At 36.4% G+C, this 16,183-nt stretch overlaps 1 protein-coding gene across 3 annotated transcripts in view; it reads left to right on the top strand.

Moving 5' to 3' along the window:
* Positions 1–10,165: 10,165 nt before the first annotated feature.
* Positions 10,166–16,183, top strand: part of TBKBP1 (TBK1 binding protein 1) — an 83,749-nt gene continuing 77,731 nt past the window's right edge. For all 3 annotated transcript variants that reach the window (XM_081969730.1, XM_081969729.1, XM_081969731.1), the window contains exon 1: positions 10,166–10,633. In XM_081969730.1, coding sequence (XP_081825856.1) covers positions 10,599–10,633 — 35 coding nt within the window. In that variant the 5' untranslated portion in view covers positions 10,166–10,598. The remainder of the gene's footprint in view (positions 10,634–16,183) is intronic.

The raw sequence follows: 16,183 nt of genomic DNA, 5'->3' as shown, positions 1-16,183 counted from the left end.
TGTTATTAATTTGTTCCTTATTTATTAAATTTATATGCTGCCCATATCATTATTCAAAGCGTCTCTAGGCAACTTACAATAAAAGCACAAATATAGTGAAGCAGTTGGTACTCAACTGCTTTAAAATTCATCAAATTCAGTACTCGATGCATTTTGAAGCAAAAATGTCCTGGTACTTGATGCACAAGGTAGAACCTGCTGGTATTGGCTGTCTCATGACTCACTTCTTCCAGCTGAAACAAAGGTCATGGGATAAGTCATGTGATTTGCTCAGTACTCATTTTTACTACTCATACATCTAGGAACTGGACAAATACTGAAGTACTACTGTATAAAAACATTAACAAGAATTAAATTAGGAATCAAATATAGTTATGTTAAAGTCCTGTACACTTTCAAACTAATTTAGGAAAGTTTCCTTGTTCATAATTGTGATACATCCTTGAAATGTAAGAACATTAAGGGGGGAAAATCCACCCTGTTTGTCAAATTGTAGAATCTATTGTAACCCCCCAATACTTAATTATGTAATAATGCATTAAAATATCTGACATTTTTGTTCAACAATTTGCTTCCAAACTGGTTACAGCGGTATAATGAATAACCCGAGCATGAGAATATCAAAAAATGATTCAATTCAACTTTATTTTTTAAAAGTAATATTTCCTTTCACAGATAACTTATAGCTTATTTTAAAAAAATAATCACTTTGTCATTGGGCCTGTTATCTCTTTTCTGGCAGCCTGCAGTCATTTTGTAGTGTTAATGTTTTCACCTTCATGAATTTTTATTCTTATGCATTCTACTTCTTGTAAAATTTCAAATTCATTCCTCCATTCTCATGGTGCATTTTAAAGATTATATGACTGCATAGAGATACAATAAGATTGCCAATTTGCTTTGATTACAGGTATATTGAGCACAGATATCAAAAGTACCAAAAATGATGCAAACCAAATAAGCCATTTGGTTTGCAACACTTTTTCTGGCTTTCAGTACCACCTGAAGAAACTTCTTGAAACTGTTGGAGAAGGTCTTGGCAGTGAGAAATCAAAATGTAGTCACTTCTGTTTTAGAAGTAGGAGGGAGGCATCTTTGAAAGTTGTTTAACTTTTTTTAAAAAAACAACCCTTTGGAAATTTGCACCAACCTGGCAGCAATATCACTGCAGGAATTAGTATGAAGCAAGTAGTTAATGTGATTTTAAATATTATATGGACAATAAGCATGACCAGACTGGGAAGGTCTGTTTTAGCCTGGTCGAGAGAGAGAAGGCAATGAGGCAAGATTTTACAATACCAGTTTGTTTGAAAGAGTAGTGATTGAAATTACAAAAAGTTTTTATTTATTGAGGCTTACCCCATGAATATTTTTATTCATAATATTCATAATATAATATTTTAAAATATTTTTAAAACATCCATTGTTACTTTCACATAAAATGACTCACTTGATCACCCATACTTAACATTCTTGTGAATAAACCATTGAAAGCAATATTTTCAGGAACTGAGTTGTAACTACATCTGGACCAAGTTTGAAATTTAATACTTTGATCTTGAACTCTAGTGTGAATTATCCAGCATTATTTCAAACTAGAGTTATGCCAATTTCCAACCAGAAGTGCAACATGAATCCTCACCATCACAGGATGCTAAACCATGAGTTGTATCAGAAGAAAAATATCAGGTTCATATGTGAAAAATCCAATTAAACTAATGAATGATTAGCACCTGCTTGAAGTTAGATAAGGGTAAATGGAATTCAAGGGAGGTTAGATTTAGTTTGTGGCTATGTAGGGATTCTAGGCTGATACTTTTTTAACTCAGCCCCCAGTTCTGCCACTTCTATATGTAGTTTTGTTGAAGTTGTAGGCTGAATAATTTGTGACATTAAACTATAAATTATTACTGTGATAGCTGGGTTCACATGACAAACTTTGCCAAAGCAGTTTAGAATGATAACTAAATATGTGTGCATGTTTGGCAGTCCAAACTGCATTGTTAGATGATCTATGTTTAGTTCAGTCCACAGGACATCCAGTAATTATTTTTCGAAAGTCTAAAGTGACTGATAAGTCAATAAAGTAGTGCTCAATTTCTTTAAAAAGCTTCATGAGTCTGACTTGCACTGCTAATTTGAAACCTGATAAAAATAAAATTGGTGCTTTATGTGTTCATTTTGTGTTAGAATATTTCACTTAATTAATAGCAGGACACTCCATAAAAATGGACATATAACCTATATATTTTACAGAGTGAAAGAGTATTGGATCCAAAACCAATCAAGTTGAGATTCTACAAGCTTCTCTATCAAGTTTCTTAGTATTGTCCACTGATTTCTAGCTCAGCTTTCTCTAACCAGGATCCTCTTCAGATCTGAAATTCAGAATTTTTTCATCAACATGGTCATTGTTTATAATTCTGATAGTCCACACTTCTAGGTCATGTCCAGTTAATAGTAATGACATGATTGTATGCAGGATTTTTAAAGGAGAAAAAGAAAAGTATGGATATGGATGGATAGGGGCAGCATTCCTCCTACCTCTTGTGGCTGTCAGAACCTCCAAATCATAACTAGCAATATGCAGAAATAGAGTGGCCAATTTTCAGTGATACTTTTTGTAATTTAAAGTGAGTTGGAAAAAAATTAGACCAGCCATCCACACAAGCTGGTAAACCATTATTGTAAAGCTAGCTTTCCCAATAACCAGATTTTGGAGTATTGGGACCGGTTGGTATATATCCATAGAATAGTAGCTGAGAACTGTGACATACTAGAAAGAGGAAAAGTGGCAGAAAAGGAAAGTGGCCAGGGCTTCAGGAGAGAAGCTAACAAATATGCCAAAAGGTAACAGGCTATCCAACACCAAGAGGTTAGTTGAACCAAAATTTAAAAAAAATCAGATTTTACTCGGCTAAATATATTGATGTGGGTTACGCTAGTTTAATCACAAAAACAGACTAAAGCCAATCTAGTTTCACTCAGGCTGAAGTTGCAATGGCAATTGCATGGGGGGCATTCCCACTGTGGTTAAATTAACACCCTTATAGTCTGCAGCGCGAACGTACCCATTTTCCTTTTCAAATTTTGTATCTCCTTTATAATATTATCACCATGTCTTCAAAATACTAGCTAAACATGGGTTGGAGGATCAAAAAGCAAAGCAAAATTCAGTTCATCCTATTTCACAGGAACAAGGCATATGAGACTGGATTCCTATATTATGCCAAGCATTAATAGGATATGCCCCCTGCTTAAAGCACTTTATGAACTGATCCCAGATTTGGTTAAGGCTCTAGGTTATTTTCTACTTTAACCCTAATATCCTTAACTGAGTTTTAAAACCCAGGAAAAATGGACATGGTTTTAGTGTCTGTCAAAGGTTATCTTCTTCTGAAGGATAATGGAAACGGTGTGGAGCTAAATCTGTTCATAACACAACGTAGTGGTCCAAAGCTTATCTTAATACTTGAAAAAAAATAGTAAAATTAACAGCATATATTTGTAACATTTAAAACAAGAATGGCATCCACATATATTAAATATTACATAGCAAGGTAAGTAAGCATTTAGAGTATGGCTTTTGAAGGGGAAAAAATTGCAATGAGAAACAAACAAAAATTAAATCACACTACAAGTAGTTAAGGCACTAGGCGAGAAACAGGAAGACTGAATTCAGGTCTAGCCTTATCAATAAAAAGCAGCTGGGTGACTTCAAGCCAGTTACATTCAGCTCAACCTACCCTACAGGGTGGATATTGGAAAAATGGAAGAAAGGTGTGTTGGATATGTTTGGTCTCCTGCCTTAAGTTATTTGGAAAAATAATACAGCCAGAAGATGACACAGAAAGACAATATTTTAATATATGTTTAGTTATTTTTATTTTGTTGTCTTTATTAACAATGATATAATTTTGGCATTTATCTCATATCCACATCTTTTGTGAAGTTAAAATAATTAAATGTACTTTTTTTTTAATTAATTACTTAATACTTATTCAGTATGTAATTTTGGTAATTCTTTTGTCTGGTTACTGATATTATATTTTCAAATCAACTTTTTTCTTTCCCCTTTTTTTCTTTTAAAAGTTATCAATAGATCAAAAAGAAGGAGGGGAATTACCCATAACAGCTGGAAATCTACATGCTTGAGTAGAATGTCATATAAAATATTTCTGCTACATAGAAAAAGGCCAAAGCAGAATAGATAGGTTACACTTCTCTATTATCTCAGTTGAAAAAAGGCACATCTATAAACATGTTCATTTCCATTTTATTGATAAGTGGCTGTTCATCTTTCTAACTTCAGTTCTGTTTTTCTTCTGAGTCACTTGTGTATTGTCGCATAATAAAATTGGGCTGGCTGGAGAAACATGGAAAGGGATTGAATGTGTGTATTTAATTCGCCATCCAGCAATCCATCCATCCTACTTCTAGCCATTAATTTTAGCACCAGAGCTGATGGAGTGTCTTAGTCTGAACTTCAAATATTCTATAGAAAACAAGGAAAAAAAAGATCCTTGTGAAAATAATGCCTGCTTTTTTGTCTTGCTCCTTCCAACCTCTTAGGACTCCTCCTCTCTGTAAAGAGAGTTTAGTTCTACAGTATGAATTTTAACTTCTCTCTGTTATTTAGTAAGAAGAAAAAGTATTTTTAAAAAATGCAATATAAACTAGAGTAGGTCCTGTAATTATTTAGAGAAAAGCAGTCCTGTGGAAACCAGCCATTGTCCAAAGAAAGACTGTCCATGTTTGGTTGAAACAGCTTCTAAAGATTCTTGGACATCAGGCTATGCAACCATCCCAGAGGTTACCAGAATCCCAACAGCCTTTCCCTCCTACTATGTTGACATTCACATTTTGAATTTGTATTTCATCTAACTGAGTACATACACTACTTACTACCATGGAACCAACCAATACAGAAAATCTATAGGTTTAAATTACAGGCTCAATTTACATATCCATTTACAAATCAATAAATGCAAAAGAAAAGACATACAATACCTGCATCAAACTAGTACCTCTGATCTGTAGGCCATGAAAGAATACTTGCTTCCCTTTGACCAATGGTAAAAAGATCTAGATTTTCTGCAAATCTAGACTTCATCATAGGTAGTTGCCAGGTTTCATATTGCTAATGCTTTGTTTTGTTTGAAAAAGCCTTCCACCTTTTAACCTTTATTTTGTATTTGCTCATGTAATGTGGGAATATAAAGGTATAGCCTAGAGACCTACAATATGAATAATAAGCATACAGTAATGCGGTTGGTTTGATTTTGGCACGTGTGAACTAAGACAGTTTGGCTTCTAAGTCATGCTTACTGGTTAGCTTTGTGCGTAATATTGATTGTTAATGTTTATCAAAATATTGTTTACATAATTGTGTTGTTATTGTTCATTCTTGGATTCCAATTGAGTATTTTGCAAATTATATTTCTTTTTTTGCAAATCAGGATTCTTAACTGGTTGTTCTTGTATCACAAAGCTTGGATTGCTTGCATAAACACCTCTAATGGTTCTTATATACAGTCTTTTTATATAAATCAGTGCTTCCCAAACTTTTTTCTTCATTACCCAAAGGCACTTATCAGAAATCCTCTTTACCCAATGTAAGTAAAATACTTCAAGTCAATTTAAATGTCCATATTGTGATTGGATAATGGGTTTTTGTATTGTTACCCAAAGAAAAACCACTTTTACCCCATTTTGGGTAATTTACTCAGGTTTGGGAAGCACTATAAGTAATCTCTACTGCATTCTGATTTAAGATAATTGGTGCTAGGGTGCTGGTATAATTCATGCTATCTTTTGGCTCAAGAGTAAATAAATTGGTCCTCAGAATCTGATGTTTCTGTGTTCCAGAGCTCTTAACCTACACCATGGGTGTCAAACTCACAGCATCATGTTGCCATCACGTGACATTTTGTGGTGTTTTTTCTCTTCGTGGAGGTGGGGTGGGTGTGGCCTGCATGTGATGCATCCATACCCGGAGCTGCCAGTTTGACCCCCCGATCTACACCAGCAAAAGGTGTAGAACAGTAGTTATGAATACGAGCTACATGTTGAGCTGAGCTTAGTCAGCTGAGTAAGGAATTCATTGGTTAGTTTTAGAGAAGTTCTCTCCCAGTTGCATTTTGTTTTCTGCAGTATGAAAATACTAGAACTTTTTTTTATAGGCTTGTTATAAATATTTCTAAGTGTTCATAAATCATATACATTTTAATACACTGTTAACTCTGTATACCTATGCAACATAATTTTTGTGCCCGTGTGTTATAAACAAACACTTCAGAATATCTACAAAAGGGGGTAGACAATTTTTTTCAGCTAAACTGATGGAATGGTTGCTAAAGAAGATAAAGGTGTCATCCTGATGAATCTAGCATCTTCCTTGAACTGATGGAATGAGCTTTATGTACTGTTGGCCTGCTTCTCTGTCTTTGCTGCAATCCCGTAGGATTTCTATTGAGGCTGGATCAAATTTCAATGCTGTCTTCTGATACAAATAGCTGTACTTGCATAGCCATTCCTGATATTTTTCTGAATTTGCACAACATGCTAAAATAACTTCACTGTAGTTGACTTGTTTGTGCTTGAATTACTTGAAGGTTTAATATGCAATGTGAACTCGGACAATTAGATAAATTCAATTCACCATGGTACAGAGGAGAGAAGGGGGAATTCTGCTTCATGGCATACCAATTCTGAAACTATCAAGTCCTTTGAAAATTATTTGGTTTTCAGCAAAAAAAAATGGATAAACAATTTGTATCTTTTAACGCTTTCTTACATCTTTTATATTATAGTTCTGTCAAGCTTATTTTTAAGATATACATTACCATTCCATTAAAATATATATATAAAATGTTCCCAAGAGTGGCATTGTGTCATACTGTATTTCTAAAAGGTTTTGGATTACAATTACTTTGAAAATTAATTTTCTGATAATTGACCCACTGGATATTTGAGGTGTGAATTATTTTTACATTTAACATGAAACTTTAATAATGGCATTCCATTTTATTCTCTTTTAATCTATGCTGAGGGTTAGATTTTTATGTGGCCCTGCTAGGTATAACAAACCACACAGTTTGGCCAATATCAGAGCAATTCTGACAAACTAAAAATAAAGATGGCACTGAAAAACTCCAGTTGCTAAAAATTTTTTGAAGAAGAATGATGATTGTGCAAGATCTGGACAAATAATAACCCTAGGGCAGGGGTGTCCAAACTTGGGAACTTTAAGACTTGTGGACTTCAACTCCCAGAATTCCCCAGCCAGCAGGAATTCTGGGAGTTGAAGTCCACAAGTCTTAAAGTTCCCAAGTTTGGACACCCCTGCCCTAGGGTCTGGATGGGAGGCACTCATATCTGATAAGGATCCCATAAAGACTACATTGGATATTAGAAGAAGAACTGTAACTTCTTGGCTTCTTAGGAGAAGATATCAGTGTGAAAAGTATCTATGTGACTTGTCTTCTTGGGTAAGGAAACAATTCAAGGATGCCTCTCATGCTCTACTCCAGAAGAATTGGATCTGTAGATGGGACATATTCTTAATGTTTTTCTTTGATAATTTTGGGGATAATACTCAGTTCAGGATTTCAGTTTCAGGCCTGTACTGCAGCACTACTGACACTGCAATCTCCTCTAATTCTCTGGCCACATTATTTTTGGATTCTGGAATTGGAATCCACATCTAGCATCAAGTTAGGAAAAGAAAGAAATTTTGGTGTCTCTTGAAGAAATATTATTGAAACATGATGTATAAATTTTACAAAGACTGGCCTAGCTTGGCAGACCCTTCTGTGATGTTCTAGGACATTTTGGGGGAATTATAATGGTAGGCATTTAAGAGAACATGGCTGTGTAAAAGATGGGGATTCAAGCTTAATGTCCAGCATATGAGCATTGCTTAAAGATTGGACAGATGGACTATACTACAGTGACTGTGAGTTAGATAAATTAAATACAAAACTATTTTTTTTCCTAGACTGATCTTTTGAAACTGCCTTATACTCTATAGCAGTGGTTCTCAACCTTCCCAGTGCCACGACCCTTTAATACAGTTCCTCATGTTGTGGTGACCCCCAACCATAAAATTGGTGTCTTGGTTTCTAAGACATCGAAAATATGTGTTTTACGATGGTCTTAGGGGCCCCCCTGAAAGGCTCGTTCGACCCACAAAGGGGTCCTGACCCACAGGTTGAGAACCACTGCTCTATAGCTACATAACAGCAGCCCTCCAAGAAATCATTGTGACATTATCCCAGCCTGGCTAAATCAAGGACTGAGTTTAATACCCTAAGGGTTTTTTTAAATCATGTCTGGGAAACTAGAAGGTTTTGAACTATTCAATGTACTATATTTGTAAAAATCATGTGTGGTTATGTGAACCCAAACTTTTTTTTCATTTGTTTTGTTATGCTTTACCAAATAGTCAAAGTTCTTCTCACTATCACATGTTATATCTAAATTGAACTACTTTAAGATGGGTGAACTTCAATTCTTAGAAATGGCTGAAAATATCATTGGCTAAGGAATTTGGGGAATTGAAGTCCACCCATATTAAAATTTAATAGCTGAAGACTTTGGAAATTTGGTTTGTTTGAATAAAGGAAATATAATGCCCAGTTGTTATCTTGGCTTTATTCCTGGTTTGTGAGGAACAGTATTAAGTTAAGGATCCAATGTGGCAATAATATGGTATTTTCCAGATTTTGTCTGAGGATATGGTATTTTCCAGATTTTGTCTGTTTCTCAGGACCATCTGTACTTTGGCTTAATTCACCTTCCCAATTTAATAATCTGTAAAGTAGATTAGGAAGAAAGATTATGAATTAGGAACAGGGTTGCTGCCAGCATTACTGCTGGTTCGGCGTGCACAATTTTTTTGGAAAAAAAACGACATTGCACCATTCCTAGATGATGATTTTCCAGTTTAATGTGAATGTCTTTTTGCTGTTTGAGAAATACAGTAGAATATAAATTTAAGTTAAGTGAATCTGCTTCCCTGTTAATTTTGCTTATCAGAAGGTCAAAAGCTGCAACTGTCAAAAATATCAACTAGTTGCCAAGTGTGTGAATTTTGATCACGTGATCAACAGGGATGCTGCAACAGTTATAAGTTTGAAAAATGGTTGTAAGTCATTTTTTCAGTGCCATTGTAACTTCAAACAGTCATTAAATGAATGGTTGTAAATTGAGGACTACCTGTACACAGTTTTAATTACTGTTGCCATGTAGATAATTTTGTAACACATACCATTTCAGAAGCTTAAATAAAGAAGATGCATTTATGGTTTGCAAAATAACTATACGCTTTTGAAATTATGTATCATGCTGATAACATGATTATGCATTGAGCTATGAGGATCCTCATGTTATGTTATATCCAATAAAGTGCACAATATTTTTGTCACATAATTTGTACACATCCTCTATGAATATTTTCTCTAATTCAAAGGTGGTATGTGTCAGTTTTAAACATAGTAATAAAATTAAGAATTGCTCATGTCAGGTATAAGCCTCCAGGATTTATTTTGCATCTGCAATCTTATTGATGAATTCAAATCATGCTAATCAACTCTTTTCTTCTGCATCCCGTCCCCCCCACCAATACGCACACGCACACGCACACAAAATATTTCTACACACACAGCTGAATATATATATAAAACAAGATATATTTAATCTCAAACAATATCCAGCTGTGTGTGTAGAAAATGGAAGTAAAGATATGGACGATACGTTTTCAAGTAAAAACACTGCTCTGGGTATGGAGGCATCAGAAAGTGGACTATGATCCACCAAATCCTTGAGATACTAGTAGATCCTACCAAAGTAATCATTTGCTTGAAAAAAGAATTGAATAACTCCGGAAGCTAAATCAGCATGCTTATGTGTGAGGCTTCTAAGAACTATCTGAAGAGAAGAAAACGTATTTGGATTTTCCCCCTAACCAAAACTCTTGGGGAAGATTCCTTAATGTTATGTGGTTTATACTACGATATGTTATATTTTAAGGGCGGGGGGAAGGAAAAGTACTGTTTTTGAAGGTTCTCTTTAAAAAAAATGTAGATACTACTTGCTCTGTGACTGTTTCCTGCGTGTGTGTGTGCGCGTGTTTCTGTGTACGCGCGCGCGTGTGTATGTTATCAGGAGCAGGAAACCGGAGCTGGAAGAGCGAGCGAGTACAGAGGCTATTCCAGGCTACCGAAGGAAGGCGGAGGCGGAAGGGGACCATTTTAAATCATTTTTTCCCCTCTGGCAATAGTGAGATCGCCCTTTCCCCTTTATTTTTGGCCACGGGGAGGTGTGGCAAAGCTGCCTTAGGCCACAAAAGGTGAAGCCACCACGTGGGATGCGTTATGGTGTTGCCAGTCTGACGGCGGCACATTTTGTGGTGTGAGACTGGGGGAGGGGAATAGGAGAGGGCCGCTGGAAATCGAGGAGGGATAAGAGCCTGAGGAAGCAACAGCAAAAGAGGAAAAAAAGCACCGGAGAAGCTTCTCTCCCCCCCACTCCCGCGCACCCATCTCCTGCAAGCACCTCCCCAAAACAGCCACTTCCATGGTCTACAGCTGCTAACGATGGATTTTCTTTGTCAAGCAAACTGGGAAGTGATGTAAGTCCAACCCCCATCTCCTAATTGGGATCAGCCGGGCGAATGGGGAGGGGGTTTCGTAACGGAGCAGGGGAGCTTTTGAGGGGTCAGAGTGGTGCTGCCTCCCCGAGAATGCGCTCGCTTCGACTGCTGCCGAGGATGATGCCGTTGCTCTCCCGGGAAAGGGACAGTCTACCCACATGACATGACTCCCCCCGGGGGGCTGAGGGGACATCGCCGAGTAGCAAACCGTGCGCCCCGTAGCCTCGGCCCAGCGCCTCGAGTCTCCGGGGAAAGGCGGGGGGGGGGATGATGCGTGATTGTTCAGGAGAGAAGCAAGCGCTTCCTCATAGTTATTTGTACCATTCCTCCTCCCTACCCCATCTGTAATATTGAACCCCATTATTCTCTTACCTTCTTTTAGTATCAGCTCTCCTCCCCCCTGCCGTTTCTCCCTCCCCAAAAACTAGAAGGTTGAAGCCCTCCTCATCTAATATTTATGCTGACTATCCCCTGGATGGTCCCCCTAGCCAAATCAGTTCTCACCCTTTCCTCTATTTCATGTTACCCTTTCAACTTTGCTTTCCATTTTATATCAGGTTGTTGCTCCTGCCTTCCACCCCCTTTTTCCCCAGAAGGGCCTGTGATGTTTCAACCCTTCCCCCACTTTGATCTTGTTGCTGCCTAATCGAAATTAATATTGTATTTTTCTCGCTCTCTTCCCAATTGCATATCTTCTCCCCATTAGACTCTGGGCTGTTCCTTGTTAATTGCTTTCCTGATCCATAACCTCCCTTTTCCTTTCTATTTACCTTTCTAATCCTAGGACCTGTGTACCTCTCTCCTAATCCAATTTTCTGTATTAAATTATGTCCTCTTCTTAAAAAGCTCAATAATTTGACAGCATCTAGGATTGGAAAGATTGGAAATAAAGTAGGAAGAGGATAATCAGTATGGGATGGAGCAACCAACAAAGGGGCCAATGTCATTAAAGATATAGTTGTTTTTTAATGGAAAACATAACTAAAACATCAGTGAGCTGTATATTCTATTTTCTGGCCACTTTGCCTATTACTTGCCGTACTGATGGTAGGAACTGTGCTTCTACATTCCCTACTGTATTTACTGCCCTTTCCATCTGCTGTTCCCGTACTTTCCCTGTATGCCATCTGGGCTTGGTGTTTTCTCCCCACCCCCCTCACTTTTCATTGCCTCCTTCCCCTTTTCCTAGTATGCCTGGCTTTTGTGAGCCTCCCTGTATGTCTTAATGTAGAATGCACCTTCCTTCAATCTCATACACAATTTTGGTCTGTATCTTGACACTTAATCTTGGATTTGTTCCCTGCCTACCCTTCTAATTACTCAAAGTCAGGATGTGAAACTAAGTGAGAACTCCAGATGAGTTGCATTGAGTTCCATAATGGGAAAAAAAGCAGAGCAGGAACATACTAAATAAGGAGTAAATCGACCTATATTGATCTTTTTGTTGGCAGCTGCGCTGCAATCCCACTGAATTCTAGGGGTGCTCTTCCCCCTATTCTACATCATGCAGCTACAGGATGGATTGCTTATTTGATTCTTCCCATTGCTGTCATAATACTTCCAGCAAGTTCCTTCTGTTTTTCCATTTGTTACATAACTTTTAAACCTATTCCCCATTCTACCTAATCAAATTCTACCTTATTAGGGTTCAACCTTCAGACTCTGATTCTGTAAAGATGTTGAGAATTTGCTTGTCCTGAAGTATAAATGTGTGGCTTTCTTTCTATTTCATAACCCCAGAGGCATCTGATACCACTTATTGCATGGGTGGGAACTTGTAAGGAGAGACCAAGTTGATGATGGGTGTTTGTTTTGAGTTCTTGCTCATCTTTTTCTCTGAGCCTGATTCTGTCCACATGGTTGACTTTCCTATGAGGCAATGGTGAAATAGTTGCTTCTGGAGGCTAACTTTAGATTTTGTGAATAGCAGAAGGCAAGCGGCAAATCTAATCTCTAAGGTATAATTTGGTGGGACAACCCTTTCTGTTGATATGAATGGGGCACCTGTTTAAGGGCATCTATTCACCTTATTCTCAGTTTTGATTATGCACACAATATTGTGAGACATTCTTGCAATTTTGAATGCCCAAGTAGGCAACATGGTTAGAGAAGTGATAGAACTGATCCATGTACCTGAAATTATGGAGCATTATGAATGGATTTCCTCATTAAACTTGTTCTGGATTTATCTTACTTTATTATCTATTAACATTTCTGGGCAATATACATAGCATTCAGTCCTTTTATTTTTCTTGACAACAGCTGTGTGAAGAAGGTTGGCTGAGAGGCAGTAATTGGTCCATGGCTGAAGGTGGACTTATAGTTGGGTCTCCTCTATTCTAGTCCAACACTTTAACCACTATATAATCAGTAACATTTTCTGAGTTTTCCACATGACCTCTGAGGTCAAGGATAACTGGAACATATTAGGCAGCACTAACAAGAAAATAATAAACAAGAACACAAGATTCTTTTATTACATGTAATTCATTTCTTAGTTACAATATTTTTTTATTGAAAATCAGCTTCCACATAGGAGGAATGGGTACTTGCAGTTTAATATGGAACTCTTCAACTTAGTGCTTGGAGATGGAATGTGCAACAAAGTGCTGTGGGATATTTTATCTTAGAAGAGTGCTTCTGTTATGGTTACTTGGATATGCCTTTCTCCGTATACCACCAATAGGAAGAACTTATGCAGGGTAGTTCTTTCTCTCACATTCTCCCTTTGTTTTAGTTTTTCCTTTCAGTAATCCTTGGTCTTCTGTAGATATCTATGGTCACTAAATCTCTTTATTGTAAGTTTTTAAAATAGTAAAGTTGTTAAACATTATAATTAAAAAGATAAAAACTAATACAAGAAAAGAAAAAAGAAAAAATAACACTGTAAACAAGATGAAAAAATGATATAAACAAATGGCTTTTCCTTTATCACAACAAATATAAACAATTTTAGTAACTTTATCAGCTTTTAAAATACAACAAATAATCTCTGCTTCCCAAATCTCTTTTGTTAGCTACAAAAATATTCTTAAAACCTTGTTAGCAAAGGTTAAAACCACCTATTAGCAAAAGTCCATTAAAGGAGATAAGAGAAATAACATCTATTTTAACATTGATCAAATAAACCAACTTTATATTCCTTCCTTTTACTTTTAGCAATCTTTAATCCCTTCAAATAAGGTCTCAGAACTTGATTTCTTTTCAGTTTTTTCTTTGACCCTTCTCACAAAACCCTTCAAGAACCTAACAAGCCCCTTTTGTATATCCACTGTAGAAAATTGTCCAGGTTGCTCTTTTGGTTTGTTATTTACATATCCCTTTTAATTATTAAAACATCAGCCAGTTTCATTTGAATATCCAGTTTAGCATTTTTTTTCTATATCATTCTTGTAGCCTTTCATTTTTAAATCTAGTTTTGGATCTGTCTCAGTTTCGTTCAGGAAAATTTGTTCTTCTTCCATAACATTTTTTTAAACGCAGCCTATATATAAAGACAGACACTATTAACATTAACTCCTGGGTCAGTTCTTCCCAAATATCCTTATGCTTCCCTCTGGTATCAATCTTATCTAACCTATCATATTTTAAACAATTCAAAACAATTGCTTTCCAAAGGGAAGGATCTTTTTAATTAAATTCAAAATCTTATTTCAAATCCATCTGGACCCCTAATCTGTTTGTAATTTTCAAAAATCAATGTTCTCACAATTTCTTTTTCTGTTTATTCCAAAAAAGAGTGAAAGTTTTTTTTAAAATTAAACTTTTATTTATTTTTGCAAAGTGTTGAAGGAAAATTACACAGTGCTGTAAAACCTGTCATTTTCAAGGTTACTAATAGCTAAAAAGTAATTAATAAACAATTTCCAAAAGTTATTAGAAAAGGGAAGTGTGTTAACCCTGGGCCGATTATGGTTTGAGTGAAGATGGCATTCCCTCATCTCCCAGAACTCTAAAACTGCCAGATACAAGTGTTTTGTGATCTCCTTGTGAGGAACAACTCTCTGGAGTACTTCTGGGAGATCTCAAGTCTTCTCTTTTTCTGGAGAAGAATCCTGATGAGCTGATCCATTCACAAATTTGTGATTCCACTGGGGTTGTTGGCTCCAATCTCCTCAGTGGATCTGTTTTCACTTCAACGGTTCTTCTCCAGAAGTGATCTTTACTGTAGCTCTCATTGACTTCAGGAGCAAAGTTTCCCTTCTGGTTTCATTTTATGTGTACTTCTCCAATATTTGATATTTCAATCTTTACTTTGATAGTCTTTTGATTTTCATTGCTGTTGGTGTAGGAGATTAGGAGGAAGAAAAAAAGCAGAGTCATGGTTCTAAGATATTGAAGTTTAAAGAGGGCTGACAGAAGTTCATGAAAGGAACCAGCTATGACTTAGGCTTTTAGGTCACATCCTCTCAAATGTTAACCTTTTGATTGTGTCACTTATGTGCTGATATGGAGAAAAGGAATCATTTACAGCTTCCCTTTTGCAGTTGGGCAACAGGTTATTTCAGAACATCTGTTGGCGGCTATGTGGATTTAATAGGGAGATCTGACTAGTCTAGGCTTCCTAATCTATATGGCTGCTGTGTGGATTTAGTGGGGAGACCTAAGCAGTGTAGACTTCCCAATCTTTATGGTTTGGATTGTCAAATGTGCACTTCTTTTATGCCTATTTTCCATATTTAATATATAAATGGAAGGAATGGTCTTTGAACACAATCTTTGGAAGCGTTCCTGGATTTTATCTGGATTTTTCTGTCACATGTGGATGTTTATGTTGGCTGCAAATCTTGGCTTTCCTTTTCTTTCATTCACTTAGGCAAAATTTCTTGTACTTAGAATATCAAAAATAAACTTGAATGTACCATGTAGTAAATTATTTGAAGTATACAAAGAAGACAGGTGGTTTATTACTGGAGATTTATAGTACTTTGAGAAAGTGCTTCTTTATAAGAAAATCCCCTATGTTGGTGAATAGTGCTCTCTGTATATATGATATATACATTATACTATAGATAGCCCAAAACCCAGCCTGAAGATGTCGAGTGAGACCTCGCTGAAACGTTGCCAAGACAAGCTCAATCTTACATGGGAAAAGACCCGAATACAACAAGACCAGCATACCCACACCCGTGAAAATCTACAAAAACAAATATACTATAGATGCGTCTAGCAAGGCATTTATGTATTCTAACAGATTATATTCTCCCATCATTTGCCTGTCTGCAGACTCCTACATTCTACCCAAGAGTGTAACCTGGTGTTGTCATGTCTTAAACACCAGCTGTTTCCCTTTCCTCTTCATTTTTTTTTCATCTTGTCTAGTGAAGCATTTTTAGCTTGCATGTTATTTTAGAAACTTGTGTTGGCCTAATAAGAATGTTACCTTAAGATGGAGTAGGTGTTTTTATTTTTACTTCATTACTTTTATTTTGCTTCGCTTTATGTATTTATAAATGCAGCTTTCCTAAGGATACATTTTTATATGTGGCTGCCATTTTTTCTGTTTCAGTGTAGAAATCTTAAGGAGTA

This window comes from Natrix helvetica (genome assembly GCF_964273705.1).
Source record: "Natrix helvetica genome assembly, chromosome: Z".
Taxonomy (NCBI): domain Eukaryota; kingdom Metazoa; phylum Chordata; class Lepidosauria; order Squamata; family Natricidae; genus Natrix; species Natrix helvetica.
This window is presented reverse-complemented; position numbering and strand designations above follow the sequence as displayed.